Source organism: Leptopilina boulardi, unplaced genomic scaffold (assembly GCF_019393585.1).
Source record: "Leptopilina boulardi isolate dan_hultmark-lab unplaced genomic scaffold, ZJU_Lbou_2.1 LbouV2_322, whole genome shotgun sequence".
NCBI classification, from domain to species: Eukaryota; Metazoa; Arthropoda; class Insecta; order Hymenoptera; family Figitidae; genus Leptopilina; species Leptopilina boulardi.
The window spans coordinates 355,930-372,941 of record NW_026137888.1 but is presented as its reverse complement, the minus strand read 5'-3'; the positions used below and the strand labels follow the sequence as shown (position 1 = coordinate 372,941).

Sequence of the window (17,012 nt, the reverse complement as noted above, 5' to 3'; positions counted from 1 at the left end):
TGTGATTCTAAAAAAATTAAAAATTAAAATTGTTAAATAATAAGTAGAGTTAAACTTAATAATACTTATCGTATATTCTGAGAAATAGATACACTTGGAGAATTTACCTCTGAGTTATCTTGCAACGACGCACGGAATTTTAATCACTTAAGAAACTCACTGAAACTCACAGCAATCCTCTAATGCTCATTTGTTTAATAAAATGTTACTATAAACAAATGAATGTCAATTGGTTGGTTAAATTCGAAACTGAATTATATTTGTAAACAACACGTGTTGCGCGGCAGACTAACCTAACACGGGAATCCTCGTCCAGCAGTGTTACCAATTTTAGTTCTCCGTAGCCACTAAGGACTGACTGGTTGGTTGAGAAAAGAAATTAGGATGAAAATAACTCTTTATCCCTAAAAATACAATTTCCTCTCATTTTAATTTTGAGAACATTAAAACAAATGTTTTTTTTTTCTAAGCCTTTGACTCAAGGTGCTATAAAAATTGTTTATGATCGTATCTTAGGGGAGTTCCGACTCTTGTGGTTACCACACTCGTTTCGCTCGTGTGCAAACGTCACGCCGGTTTCGATCTCCTTGACTTGTTGCATAAACACATGTGTTTTAATAATAGTGTGTATTAAAATCAGATTCAGTGATGTTCAATTCAGGTAAGAAATTTAAAGTTGATAAATTTCCAAATATCTTTTCTTTATCTTCGTTTTCTAAAATTTATTTTTCTGACGCGTATAAAATAAAGAAACCTAAGAAGCAAAAAATTTTAGGTTATGTTAAAACTTTTTAAAATGAAAATTTAGAAAAGAAATCAATTATCAATATAAACTATTTATGTTTAAGCCTTCAATATATCCGAAATATTTAATAAAAAGTGATTTTAACTGTTACACAATTAAAAAATAAATTAAATTACTGGAAAACTGACACATAATTAACTTTAAAATGATTTCATACTTAGGTTCCTGATCACATTTATTTTCAATACAAATAAGTTTCTTGCTTTTTATTCTATTTAATTATGCACTAATATAATAATTACATTAAAAATGTAGAGATAATTGAGTTATATTTTTCTTATTTACAATTATATATATATATATATATTGTGATTGCAGATGCTGAGAAATAATGAATATTGTTTGGGTATATATTTACGAAAAATACGAAAATGTCCTTGCGTAACGATAATTGACACTCGATGTATATTTCAAATTATTAGAAATCTAATTATGGAAAATCTGAAAACAGACTACACTGGACATTGGAAAATGTTATCAAGTGTTTTGTTGATGATTAAATTGTCGAATTATTACTCGGAATAAGAATACTTCTTAGGCTTCAATTTCCAAAACGATATATAAAGGTGATAAAGACAAAGAATCATTATAATTTTTAGGGAAATTTTATGTTACTGTTCTAACAAACACTATCTACATCTACATTTTTCATAAAATTAAATTTTTTTATATAGTTAGTTTTGTAAAGATGAAACTATTATTTCTGTACTAATCAGAATTATTAACTTTAATTAAATTTCGAAATTTACAGATATTCATTTTGTGATTTACATTGACTTTTTTATAATTACAAAAAGATATTTATTTAATATTTATAAATAACCTAAAATACAGGTAGGTTGTTTCTTCATCGGAAAGTTATGATAATATGATTTTATTAATTTTTTAACGAGGAAATTTTTTAATATAACTTTCAGATGCTCATCATAGATCTAGATTTTATTTCAATTTTGTATAATTATATATTTTTTTAATTTTATAAAAGAACAAATTTTTTTATATTTAATTCCTAGAAATTTAATTGATAAATTTCTTCATTCGATGTATTAAAATATTTTGTTAAAATTTATTTTTCAAAGTTAATTATACTTCAGTTTTTATCAATTATTTATTTATTTTTATTAACTTAAAAAAATAAGTATTTTAAATATAGTTTTACGAAAAAGTTAACATTGTGCATTAATGCGTTAAGATAATTCAATCAGTCTTTTTTTTCAATAAGAAAAGATTCTATAATCATTTCATTATCAAAAATTTAGAAACACATTGGAATAGGGAGATTTAAATAGTCTTTTAATAAAAAGCAAAGAATTCATTTTTAAAAGCCTGGAAAAATAATATATGATAAATAATTTACTTTTAAATTTGCAGCCATATATTTATAGTATACGTACTACATTCTGTTAATTTAAAGTTTTAAATTCTAATATTCATTGCTGCGGAAATGAAATTTCAACGACTAATCTGTAAATTTTACGTTTCACGAAGTGTCTCGTGGTCAGGGAAGTCAGAGAATAATAAGAGAATTTCCTTAATTTTCTGGAAAATATTTGTTCAGTCGGAATATTTTTGTTGAATTTCAGTTAATATAATTGAGAAATAATCGTTCTCTTCGTTAAGATTTCATTTCTTTTAAAATGTCATCAGGTTTCAGGCTGTCAAAAGGAGAAAAAGGGCTTAGGGAGGTTAAGCGCATGCAAAAGTTGACCCAGCACGTATTGAGTACATATAGGTGTCATATATTGGTGCCCATATGAGTATAAACATTGCAAGTTTTAACCTGAAATTCGAATTCCTTTGGTAGTTATGAAGTGGGAAAGCAAAATCAAGAAAACTAATTTTTCTGGAAAACCACTTTACCTTTTTTAATAAAATTTAAATATATTATAAATGATAAGTACGGCACTTAAGGAAAAATTTTTTTTAATTTTTTGAAAAAAAATACCAAAACTAATTTTGAAATAAAAAAATTTTTTGGGGATTTTTTTCTTAATTACACTTATAATAATTGTTTTTTAAAAATATCTTTGTATGTCCTCTAAAACATATTATTTTCAAATTTTTAAAAAATCTAGTCTTCAAAAAACGACTCTTTTGAGTAAAAAAAACAAGAAACTTATTTTAGATAACTTTTTTCTTAAACATTTCGGAGAAATAAAGGTGTTTACATTTACCCCGAGATTTTGGATTTTTTGCAAAATCTCCGGCTAAATGTAAACAGCAGTTGTTAGCGATTCAAGGTTACCTGTATTTTTTAATACACCATAAAATTGTTCTATGGAGCTAAAGTAATAAGTTTATGAAAAAGAAAACCGGAAGTAATGCTTTTTAAAATAAAAAAACTTACGTTATTGTCGAAACTAAGCAAATCCGTTTACATTTACCCCAATTGACCCTATATTATCATAAACAATAAGACAATAATTAAAAAAAATTATTCAAAATTTTTTTCAAGAAAAAACTAAAAAATTAATATTGAATTTCTCAAAAAAATTTATTTTTTTATTTTTTTTAAACATAAACCTAAAATTTTTTTTAAAAAATATCTTAGCATGTACTGTTTAACATATACTTTATCTGGAGTTTTAAAAAATGAATATTTTTGGTAACAATCCAAAAACTCATTTTTCTCGAAAACTACTAGACCAATTGTAATAAAAATTAAAATTTTGTAAATATGAGTATGGCAATTAAAAAAAAAAATTCAAAATTTTTTGCAAAAAAAATCAGAATTAATTTTGAAATGGAAAAATGTTTTTGGGGAAATTTTTTAAAATTAAACCTATAATTTTTATTTTAAAAAACACCTTAGAATGTCCTCTTTAACATATATCTCTTTCTGATTTTGAAAAAATATATTTAAAAAAAAATAACGTTCTTAGGTAAAAAATAACAAAACAAAATATATAATAGATTTGGAATTTTTCCAAAAATTTATTAATAATATTTTTAAAACTTAGACCTCAAATTTTTTTCAAAATATGCTTTAGTATGTTCTCTTTAACATATTTTTTTCAGATTTTTAAAAAATGTATTTTTTTGAAAAAACGACTTATTTGGATAAAAAATAAAAAAAAAACATTTTTTTTTACTTAACCGATTTTAATAAAATTTAATTATAGTATCAATAACTATAAGGCGATTATTGAAAAAATGTTTCAAAATTTTTTCAAAATATATTTAATGAAAATAAATTTTTAATTTTTTACAAAACTTTTTTGAAAATTTTTATTCAAATTACCTCTCCAATCCTTTTTTCAAAAAATATTTCAGCTTGTCCTCTTTAAAATATATTTTTTCAGATTTTTTAAAAATATATTTTTAAAAAAAACTGATTTTTTGGGTAAAAAAAATATAAAAACTTATTTTTCTCGAAGACTACTTAACCGATTTTAAAAGAATTTAACTGTATTCTTAAAAATTTATTAAAAACAGTCAGGTGGTTTTCGAGAAAAATGAGTTTTTTTATTTTTTTCAGTACTCCTTAACGAATTCGAATTTTGGGTTGAAACTTCCATATATTTATACTCATATGGGTAGCACTATATGGCACTAATATGAGCTCAATACATGTGGGGACAACTTTTGAATGCCTACCCCCCTAGGCCCTTTAGTTTTTATATTTTTTAAGTATAAATTTGTTTTTTAAATATCAAAAACATGGACGTTTTTTAATTTTCGTGGTTTGGGTAAGTCAGGGAATTTTTTTTAATTGTTAGACACCCTATTTCACGATCAATATAAGAAGCCTAAACAGCGCTCTTCTTCAGTAAAATTTGACAGAGAACGACTTGTCAATTTTAAGTTGAAAATTTTTCTTTTCAATATCAAGAAAGCATAAATTTTATTACAAAATGTTTCTTTTTTAAGATTACACAGTATTTTTTCTATAAATTTTTTACAAAGTTTTTGTGTTAGTAAACTATTAAATTAAAAAAAAATTTGTTTTACTTTATTTTAAAAATTTAATTATTATTTCAAAATTTGTTACAAAATTTCCAATCAAATAAATGTTTTCTGCTAATTGCAAATCTTTCTAACGCGCAGTGCAAAGTTTTTAACTTGCCAGTTTCAAAATGTCAGACTTTACTCAAAAAAAATCAACAAGTTATTTGCATAATTATTTCACTTGTATTTCTTGAGGCAAACTAACTCATTTAAGCTTGGAGTGGAATAAAAATACTTCTGACATCTGAAGACGAATAAAACATTTCCAACTTCCTTGAGAAGAAAACTGTATCGTATTCGGGACTATAGACTTACCACAACATTGGGGCTGCAGGACTTCCTTTATAGCGCGATTGCATTAATGTAGTAAAGCTGCTGACATGGCCATCAGTTTGCCTTTTAAAGACCGCGGACATCGCACAGTTGGCACATGATAGCCACATTTGGTGCAATTTCTAATCTACAAAAGATTTATGGTTCCGAACAAGAATAAAAACTGGCATACAAATTGAAAATATAGACTTCGAAAAATTAAGACATTTCGAAAGTGTTAATTTAACTTCCCATCATCGTAGTCTTACTTTTTAGCCTAGTGCATTAGAAGAGATAGATTTCATAAAATCGCCAGTTTGTTTATTGAATTTAAATAAATAAAAACTAAATAACTCATTAGTATAAAATTAAGATATCGTTAATGCAAATATATTTAAGGACGGCTGGCTTAAGGAGCCAGAAAAATCTAGAGAAAAAACTCCTTTTAATTATGAAAATAAAATTTTTACAGACATTTTTCGGTAGTTCTAAAACATTTACTGCTCAAAATTTTGTACACCAGGTTGCCCCCTTCCTCCTTATTTAAAAAACCATTTAAAAAATTGAAAAGTGACATATGAAAAATAAACAAAATAATAATCTCATAACCTTACTCAGGAAGTGTATTTGCTTTGTGTAGAAAAATTTTCACTAAAATTTACAATTATGTTTCTTTTACGTTTTTTAGGTTGATCTTCAAGATTTTGTGATTATATTTTCTATTTACAACAAAAAACCATAAGAAAATTATTGAGATATCCTGCACAGAATAGTGTGGGCTAATTTATATTTTTTACATCATTTAAAAAAAATAGGGAAGCATTTCTGTCATTTTACAACCTTCACGATTGAGTTTATTTTATGAAAATTTTAGGCAAAATTGTAAAAATATGTTTTTTTTTATTTTTTGATAAAAATTAATTAGTTTATGTACGCCGTAAATACTACCAATTTACATTTTTAGATTGCTTTTAATTAATTTTTTCACATTTTCTCTGTCACATTTCACGTTAAATTTCTCCCAGTCTTTGAAAACAATATCAAATTATGTATGTAATTTGTTTCTGATTCAGAATCAAAATGAAACTAACAGATGTATTCTGTACTTATTCTGTAACAAAAAAAGTAATACCTGATTACATTTGTAAAGGAAACGCAAGTTACATTTAATTACTTTCGGTTTTTTAGTGTCATGAGAAAAAAATTGAATTTTATTTTTGTTTCGGTATCAGAAACATTAGAAGAAACTCAGTTTCGGGTCAAACTCAAAGCAAATGCGTAAAATATTTGTTTTATTCAATTTTTTGTCATATTGTAAGACTCCTCTGAAAAACTATTTGCCTATAAAACTTTTTTTAGGAAAAATTTAAATAAGTATTTCTTACACTCACAGATGTATTCATTTATCTACTTTTTTTTAGAAATGGAGGCCTTTCCAGTGAAGTGCGATGTCTGCGAAAATTATTTCCATTCTTTGGAAGAGAAAAATGACCACCTTCAAAGAAATCACATATTAATAAATATGAATCAGAGATTTGTATGTGATTACTTCAACTGTGATGCATCATTTACAAATAAGTCTTCGTTAAGATCGCATAAATCAAGAAGACACAGAAATAGAGTACCGATTTTAAATTTCAATAGAAATATAGTTGAACCGAATGATGCTATGGATGTGGATGATCGGAATGAATTAATCGAAAACCTTCAAGGAGATGATGTGGACTTAGAATCAAGAAATGTGAGTGGGGAAGAAAATTCGAGTAACGAGAACGATTCTGAAGAATCTGTACTTAAAGTGCGATAGTGAAGCTGAACAATCAGACGAGGATAATACCGATGAAGAAGAAGAAGAAGAAGACGACGACGAAGAACCTGTTGAAGAAAACAATATGAGAAAGCGTGTATTAGGGTTATTTCTATTACAATTACGATCGACTACGAATATTTCCGAAGAAAAAATTAACGTAATTCTCAAATCGATGCAAAACGTTGTAAAAAGAATTTGTAACTTCATCTTTACAAGATGTGAGAAGAAATATAGATGAACGGGGAAATATTCAACTGGAAGAATTTTTCAATATTCAAGAACATGTTGATAATATAAATTTCATTAATGACTTTGGCAATAAACAAAAACGAACGAAGTATTTCCGAAAACAATTTAACGTAACCATGCCAAAAAAGCATATTTTAGGAAGGCGATTTGTTAAGTACGGAAGTGCGACAACAAAAGGACAACGTCCTACAAAAACAAAAGTAGACGCAATGTACTTTGTTCCGCTTTCGAAAGTTTTAAGAAACTTTTCTGAAAATCCAACATTTTCTGAAATTCTAGATAATCATAATCCAAAGGAAGACGTTGTATCCTCATTTCGAGACGGATCAAAATTTAAAACTCAAATCTGGAGACACGACAATTCTCACCATAGCATTTTGCTGTACATGGATGAAGTTCGAAATCAGCTGGAAATCAAAAGTTATTAATGATTTATGCTTCGACACTTCAATTACATCCCAGGTACCGTTCTGCTCTACAACACATTCATTTAGTTGCAATTGTTAGATCGAAATACGTAAAGCAATATGGATTGAACAACATAATGAAACCTGTCGTCAAAGATTTAAAAAAAATCGAAAGTGGAATTAGTCGTGCAGATGGAACGCTTATCAGAGGTACATTAATCGCCACTGCAGGAGACAATCCTGCGCAAAATGCCATATGTGGAGTTAAGGAATCCTTTGGAAAGACAAAGCATATGTGTCGTCATTGCCTTGCAGACCTGTCTCAAGTCCATACGATGGTTGAGGAAGACGAGAGTTTGTTGCGGAATAAAGAGGATCATGAAAGGCAAGTAAGAATGATAGAAAATGCAGATGGACAGGAAAAGGAGAAATTAATGACTGATTACGGTATTAACAGGAGGAGCATTTTAAATGAACTTTATCAACATGACATAACTGAAGGAGCGCCTTCAGATATCATCCATGATTTAATTTTGGGCGTGATACCCAAAACTATACAACACTTGTGTCAGAATGTAATTTTAAAAAAAATTTCGATTGATGAACTGAACAGAAGATTATCTTGCTTTGATTTTGGCTACTCCGAAGTTGATTATCGTCCACCAACATTGAAGGCCTCTCATCTCACTCCTGGAGCTAATATGAAATTGTCTGCATCTGAAATGTGGATGCTAGCGTACATGTTACCTTTTGTTATCCAAGACCTCGTAGACGAAGATTGTCCCTACTTCAGAAATTATATAAGCTTACTTGAAATAACGTCTATTGTCTTCGGATATGAAATCAGTTACGGTATGATCGATGCTTTGGGTGATCTAATAGCGGACTACTTAACAACTTTTACTGAACTCTACGGTGCTGACTCATTGATACCGAAGCAACATTTCATGATCCACTATCCTAGATTGATTCGGCGTTTTGGTCCTCTAGGTACGTTTATGTGTTTACGCTTCGAAGCAAAACACCAAGTTTTTAAACGAATAATACAAGGTATGCGCAACTACAAAAATTTACCTCTCACTTTGTGTGTGAGATATCAACAGAGGCAGGCACTAGAGTTACTTAAACCTTTTATCAAAGAAATCGAGTATGGCAGTAGTAGCGGCAGTGTATTTGACAAAATCTAGATTCCCCTGAGCAAATATTTTCCACTCTTCGGCTGGGTAATATCTGTTTTACGTGCTTTCCCAAAACTTTGACCATTTCAAAATTCCCAATTCATTCAATATTCGCCGCCATTATAGATATTCCCTTAAAGGTTTATCCGTAATAGAGAAACTTCATCTCCGAGTACTTGTACTTTATTTATTTTATAAATCTACAGTTATGACATTAACCTTCTAAATCTTATTGTTGAATTAAATAAACTGAGCAGTGCTTACTTTTGCCAGAAATCCCAAATTTTAATTTTATCATGAGAATTTTTGCTTAAATCTTTGTAGATAGATAAATGATAGATAGATTAAGACAGATTAAACATACCCTAACATTGAAGCGGAAAAAGTAACAAAAAGATTTAAAACTAAAAATCCAATTTTTAATTAATTTTTTTTAATATTTAATTTAAATTTACAGTTATTATTAATTATTATTATTAATAAACTTAAAATAAACATTTAAAATAATATATAATGGAAAAAATATTTTTGATAATACACCACTAAAATTTTCGGCGTCCGAAAAGAAAAAGTATGTCCCGTAGTGAAATACTACTTTTTTGGTAAAAACTCATGTTGCATGGACCGTTTCTTTTTTAGAATAATTGAACTTCTTTTCCTTCCAAGGATTGGACTCCTTTTTCTCACAAGAATTGGACTTCTCTTATTTTCAGATTTTTCTTCAATATTTTCCACATTTCCCTTTGCTATAAGATAATAACAATTATGATGATGATGATTAAGTATTTATATTCGAAACCAGTAGTCAACGCATTGATAAAAAATTTAAATATTTCATTTATTATAAAATAAACAAAAAGATGGATCCTTCTTTATAAAAGAACATTATCTCCTAATAAGGGAAGTTGTTTCTATGTTCATTTCTTGAACACCGTGCTTCCTCGTTAACATTTTTTTAATCAAATTACAACTCATATTTGAAAAATAATAATAATTTCACTGCAAAAATTATGCCAGTAACAAGTTACACGAATAAGCTGACATTTTCATAGAACTGTTATGTAACTGTTACATGCATGTTACATGAGTTTGCTGGGTATGGGCAAATCCACGAAACCTTAAACTTTCAACAATAAAATTTTTTGTTTTTTAATTTACAGGCACATTGAACTTAATTCATGTATGTGTTCAAGTATATTTTAGAACTACAAATTTGTATCTGCCATTTATTCCTAGCTCACACCGTCAATGTTTAGCTCGTTATTGTTAAGAAATTACAGACCTACCAAATTTGACATTTGTTATTATTTTTCATATATCGGGGTGGTTTCCAATGCAATTTTGTCTGCTGAACACGATCACATTTCACGAAATTACGTAGCACGTCAGAATTTGGAAAAAGTAAGGAATGTAAAATTGTTTTTTTTCAAACCAATTTGCAGTTTATTTCATTTTTCTTGAAAAATATACAATTCTGATAAAAAGAGCACAGAACAGAAAAAACATATTTCATTGAGAACTATAACTTTTGTGTAAAGTATTTTTTTAAATTGTTTATATTTACTGAGATAAATGCAAAAAACAGAAAGAAATGATCTTTATGGGTTTTTTATGGTTTTTACCATACAAACACCGAAAAAACATGGTTTCAAATTGAGTATAATTTTCATACTCAATTTGATGCGCATCTCAGTTTCATTTTTATTGCGAATCAAATTCAATATGGAATTTATACTCCATTTGAAAGCAGGTGTTTTCTGTGAATGAATAATTTAACAATTTTCTATGTGATTTTCGTAATCAGCAGAAAAAATTACACAATTATACGGATTTGTAAGAAGATTGATCTTGTAATTGCCCATTTTAGCCCTTAAGAATATAAGTTTTGAAACTTGAAGCACACTCAGTGGGCACGGGGACACAAGGTGTTTTTAGGACGTACTTTGGCCAGACATAGAAATTGTGAGGATGTCTTAAAGACGTCCTGAAAACAACTTGTGTCTCTGTGCCCACTGCGCATTCTTAACTTAATAACATTGATTATATTCAAAATCCTTGGGCGGCAATTTTTTTTGAAACAGTTGTAAGAAAATGCTTCAATCACATTATAGATTGATCTGTTTCGAGTATGTTTGTAGTTGTGCCTTTCATATAAATGAATAAATTTAAACGAAATCACGATTTTTACTAACATATTTAAATTGCTCTTACAGGAGTACAATTAGAGGCACATGAATGAAAAAGGTCTTGAATTTTTATTTTTTTAGTTATTATTATTATTATTATCTATTCACCAATTTATTGAATTTTTCTTTTTATTTTACGCCGCACTAGATATTTGCATAAGAAGACGTATAATTATATTTTTTTTAAAATAAATAATAATAATAATGGCATAGTGAAAAAATTATAAAAAAATATGATTGTTAACTATTTTCTTGCAGCTGTAGAGGTACTTTACGCGCCTCAAAGATAAAATCATTAAGAATATAAACTTTTATAAGCGTTTCAAATGAAATTTCATTTCTTTTTCAATTTTGCACTAATAAAAGTAATTGGCAAATTAATATTTTGTACTAATACTGTACATAAATGTTAATTTGTATATAATTTAGTTGAATATAATGATAAAAGGAATTTTAATTTAAAATAATAGACTTTTAAGTGATCAATTCGAGGATCATAAAAATTAAAAGTTTCGTGGATTTGTCCATATCTTTCAAAATTTTTATTTTTGAAATAATAATAACACGATTAAATTTTTCAAGAATATATTCATCAACAAATCAATTGATGTGGTCTTAAATAGGGTAAATGTAAAAGATGAAAATTTTAAATATAATTTACAACCTTTGTCATTGAAAATCGATTATTATTTTTATTCAAATATTAATATTTTTAATGTACAAAGATTAATTGTTCATATTTAATGTAATTATATAAAAAAATTATTTTGTTTTTAAAAACAATTTTTATTTATATTTTTCTAGTCTCAAATTTTGTTTTTAAAATGAAGGGGAGAGACAAATTATTTACAAATTGTTTATTAAAAAACCAGGGATATGATTTTAATGAAATAAATTAAATGTTTAAAAGCAGGGGATATGTAACACTTTAAGTCAAAAATTAAAAATGATTAAATATTAAATTTTGTACTCCATTGGGCTCTATTTATGATGTTTAATAAGGAAAGTCAATTTTCAAGTAAATAAAAATTCCAAACAAAAACAAATGAAAAATTTTTTTTGCCTCTACAATGAAAATGTTCAAAAATCAAGTTATATGCTAAATTGTGCTCTATTTATGATATTTAATGATGAAATGCTATTTTCAAAAAACTAAAAATTAAAAAAACAAATTTGTTAACACTAAAATTATAAAATTTTCCAAAAATTAATATACAATTGTAATGTGCTCCATTTGTCATTTTCAATGACAAAATTAAACATAATCTCAACAAAAACGTTTGTCTTGCCAGTAGGCCCTTCAACTTTGTATGGTTAAAAGAAAGCTTCCTGATAAGATATTAGAAGCTAATAGGATATGTTTTACAATATTCAAAAAGTATCTACTACGGCTCTGCTTTATTTTTCTCTATTTATTCAATTTTTAAAAACTGGCATCAAATTTGTCTTAAACAACCCCAAAAACCCCTAGACATCTTGTCTCATAAAGAAGTATTCATGTTTAAAATATATCTTGTCACTTTGTAAGGGTTGCTTTTACTTTGAGAAACAAACAAAAATTCATTAATTTTTTAAATTAATTTTTAATTTTACATACCACATGATGTTTCTGCATTTTTATTTAAACATTTACTGTCATTTAATGTGTTTCCCACATTATTAACATCCAGAACATCTAAAAGACAATTTTAATACAAAGTATTATTACTTCCTACTGTACACAATAACTTTAAGAGAGTAAAACATTTTACAATTATGTTCATTTTACTAGATTATATTTACTTAAAATGAACATCGTTTTGTGTTATCAGAAAATAATTTTAAAAAATTGTCTATATATTCATTGTCGACTTAGTATGCTAACATATTAAAAAAATTCCATTTATTTATTTTTTTCTTGTATTTATTTACATGTCCACAGGCAATGAATTTTTGTACAAATTTTATTATAATAACATGCCATGAAATATAATTCGAGAAAAAGTAATAAAATACATCCATTTTACAAAACGTTAATATAAAATTTGAACGTCAAGCTGACACAGTGTGGTACGTAGTTCAACTAAAAAGAAAGTATATACTAACCTTCCTCAGAGTCAGCTGGAACTCTTCACGGAAAGAAGGTTACACTTAAAAACACGGTGTAAGCACCTTATTTCTAAGTTGCGACACATAGAAATAAGGTGCTAAAGTTGTCACCATCTTTTTCCGTGCATTTCAACGCCCTCTGTTGGTGCACGCATGCGGAATTACAATGCATGTATCGAAATTTTCGGTGCGTACCTACACCTGAAAATCCTGTGCCTGCACTGGATTTTACCGTGCTTGGCCCACTGTTTTTATCTGTCAAACAAGCCAGTGACTTTTTAAGTGTAACCTTCTTTTAATTGACAGCATTGGACCGAATCTCGGCCCAATAATGACGCAACATTGGCACTGATAGTCAGTTTTTCCCTATTTTTTGAAACTCGGCCAATTTTCAGCCCATTAATGCACCAATATTCACACCGATTCTTCGTTTTTCTCTAATTTCTGAAATTGAATCGAATCTCGGCTCAATACTGGCGCATTAATGGCCCAAGTAAAGAATCAACAATCGCGAATTATCACTGCTAACGACGTGACGTATCTCGGCCCAATAATGACACAATAACGGCCAAAGTATCCAATATTTTAAAATCAATTTATGGCTGCCAATTATGAGCCAAATCTCGGCCCAATGATGGCGCAATAACGGCAAAGAGAAATAGAACTCTATTATTGAAACAAGTGAAAATAAATGTAGTTAAATTTTAATAAGGGAAAATTGTATATGTTTTAACAATAATAGTTTGAAAGATTAAAAAATATTTTTTCCGTTTATAACTGGCTGAAAATATCATATTTAATTGATAAATATTATAAATAAATATTCTACGTAATTTAAAGTATATTTTTAATTATTTAAATTAATACATATAATTGAATTATGTTATTAATAGTTATTTATTAAAATATATTTTTATGTTATTAATTAGGTACTAATATAACATCGTATAACAACGTTTATTTAGTTTATTTTAGCTTCTATATTTTCGTTGTTTTTAGTTTTTGCGCCAATATTGGTGTGGCTCCGAGGATGTTAACCACGGCTGCCGAGATTCAACCGTGATTAACATTCAAGAATTGACCCACTATCGGCCAAGATTGACTGCCAAGACTCGCCACTACAGTTGCCAGTATTGGCCCGTATTGATTTTCGCACTTGAGAATATTGTATTGAATAATGTTTTTGAGAAAAAATTATTAACAAAGTGTACATTTTTTAAACAAATTATTGTCAACAAACTTTATCAAAGTAGAATTCTGTTAAATGTTTTTATGATTAAAATGAGCTATATTGCACATGTTTATGATAATTGGTTACAAATTTATAATCTTCAGTGCGTATAAAGTAGAAGACACCAAACGTGGATGAAAATATCTTTTTTTTAAATTTTACAACTTAATTTTTCAAAATTGGATGATATAAATTTTAATACACTTTTATTTTCTGTTAAAAAAGACTTTATATTTTAAGTTTATATTCAAGGATGAAACCTCCTATAGAAGGTCACAATCACCCCGCTCAACCCTATCATATTTTTCCCCACTTTTCTCTCGGATAGCAAATTTTGCATACAAAATTCGGAGACTTGAAACTTTTATATAACAAATTGTAGCAATGTGGCATGTTTTTATTGCACGACAGGGGACATTTTAATATATTTGACAAATTTTTAAGAAAAATTACCACAAAATGTTAAGATAATTAATTATCATAGCATATTCAATCAATACAGCGATTTTAAAAAATAAATAAACTTTGTTAAACAATTTTTTATTTAAATTAAAATAAAAAAAACAATAAAATAGAGAGATAAAAACAATTGTGCAGTGTTTTTGAGGTTATATGAACATATGTTATCTTTTGCGTTCTATATAACAAAACAAATATACCTATACCTTTAAATTGTTTTCTTAGAGGCAACAAAATATGGTCAAAGTCTTCCATTTCGGTACAATTTTTATCACTTTAATCACACAAGATTGAATCAACTCCTTCCCTGTTGTTATTTTGGCATTATAAAACAAATGTGAAAAATTAAGTCATGAATTTCGAAAAAGGCATTGTTTAAATAAAGAAAAATATCTGAAAAAACCCTAGTTATAACAAACTTTAAACTCGTTTTTCTCAAAACTATAGTATTTTGACACTTCCAACTTTAGTCTTAAAGCTTTGCGAATTTTTCATCTATAAGACTCTAAAACCACTCAAAATTTTCCAAATCAAGAAAGGAATATGCCCAAATACATAACTCCAAACCGGCAAAGTGGTCCCTTTTAATACGAACGTCCATATATTATAATTATTATACTTTTCGTGTTTATTGCAAATATTATTTATAAATAAGTAATTATATATAAAAATTATAAAACTATTAAAACATAATTATTTAAAATAATAATTACAATCTCTGCTCACAGAGATTTAGTATCTATTCTGCTAGAGAAATTGAAACTTCAAGATTTGTGTTATAAAGAATAATTTTTAAGAATTACACTCCTAGAAAAGAAATTAACCCATTGATTTAAAAATTCATGACATTCATTTTATTCGGGATTCATTTCAAAAGGCATAATTTAATATAACATTTTTTAAAACAAAAAATTTCATAACACCTTTTCGCCATAATATTTTTCAGAACAAATATGAAAAAAATGTTTTCAAGGAATATAACTCAATTTTTTAAAAAATCATCAATCATAAAAAACATAAGGAAACAATAAAGAATCAAGATTCTTATTTACCGCAAAAAATACATTTGAAAACACTACCTTCATGTAAGGTTTATGCAAATTTCGTATGCTTTTGTTTTTAAAAGCTTTTGATATTTCATCAGCTTGAATAAAAGTTTATTCTTCTTGTAAATTGATTTTGATACAAGTAAGTGTATAAAATATTTAATTATGACTTTTTAAACACGAAACAAACTTATAAATTTTATAATAACTTTCCTGTTTTCAAAAAAATATAGAAAAATTGAAATCTGATTCAACCATTCAACAAATCTTTATTTATAACCTAAAACATTGAAGTTCAAAAAAAGTTACTACTTCATTACTATAAAATGTGAAAAGTGATTAAAAATTTAATTAATACAACAAATAATAATAAATATTCATAAAAGAAATCAGAAAATGAAGTCGTGACTTTTGGTTTAGTGATGAAACGATATTTTTAATGTTAATAATCTATACAAAGAAATGTAAATTAAATTGTTAAAACGTTTTATACAAAATTGAAAATATTTTTTGAGTTAAAAGACCTAAAAATATAAATAGACAATAAAATATCTGAAAAATGTTAATAATAAATTGACTAATAGACTAGCAGAAATCATAGCCCAGCATTTGTCAAGGTTTTCCCAGTTCTTCCATGAAACTGCCCATACAGCAAACAAGTTGACAGCAAACTTGCATCAAACTTGCTTTGCCAGTTTTGCATTATTACATTGCAAGTTGGCTGCAAATTTGGAGGCGCATGAATTTTTCCTAAATCCCAAATGACCGAATTCCCATTTAACCAAAGTTCAAAATGTCGAATGCCCATTTATCCGAAAAGCTAAATGTCAGAATGTCCATTTATCAGAATACCCATGTCCGAATGCCCATTTATCCGAATTGCCAAATAGCCGAATTTCCAATTATCCAAATGACCAAATTACCGAAATCTCATTTATTCGAATACCTAATCATCCGAATTTCCATTTAGCCAAATTACCAAATATAAAAGGGAATTTGTATCTAAAATTAAATTGATAAATAATTAATTAATTGAATAATAATATAATAATGTTCTAATACAATTTCTGCAATTTTGCTGCAAACTTGCAATATCTCATCCTTTGAAACTTGCATTCCAAGTTAGCAAGAGGTGGAACATTTTTGCTGCCAACATGCGTACTCTTTGGGTGGCAAGGGCCTTGCAAAGAATATAATAAAGTAGTTCAACTTATGTCGTAGCGTGACGTCACTTTTTTAAAATGGCGGATTGACGGAAGACAGTCATTGACTGTAGCCAATGGAACCAAATCA

The 17,012-nt window shown here is 27.4% G+C and overlaps 2 protein-coding genes across 2 annotated transcripts; both read left to right on the top strand.

Moving 5' to 3' along the window:
- The first annotated feature begins 553 nt into the window (after nt 1-553).
- On the top strand, nt 554-6,890 carry LOC127284283 (uncharacterized). Its single transcript, XM_051309659.1, has 3 exons — nt 554-661; nt 1,124-1,371; nt 6,487-6,890. The coding sequence occupies exon 3, from the start codon at nt 6,489-6,491 to the stop codon at nt 6,870-6,872; it is 384 nt and encodes a 127-aa protein (XP_051165616.1). The 5' UTR covers nt 554-661; nt 1,124-1,371; nt 6,487-6,488; the 3' UTR covers nt 6,873-6,890.
- A 661-nt stretch (nt 6,891-7,551) lies between these two features.
- On the top strand, nt 7,552-8,718 carry LOC127284290 (uncharacterized). Its single transcript, XM_051309679.1, has one exon. It carries the CDS (start codon nt 7,552-7,554, stop codon nt 8,716-8,718), a length of 1,167 nt encoding a protein of 388 aa, XP_051165636.1.
- The last annotated feature ends 8,294 nt before the right edge of the window (nt 8,719-17,012 follow it).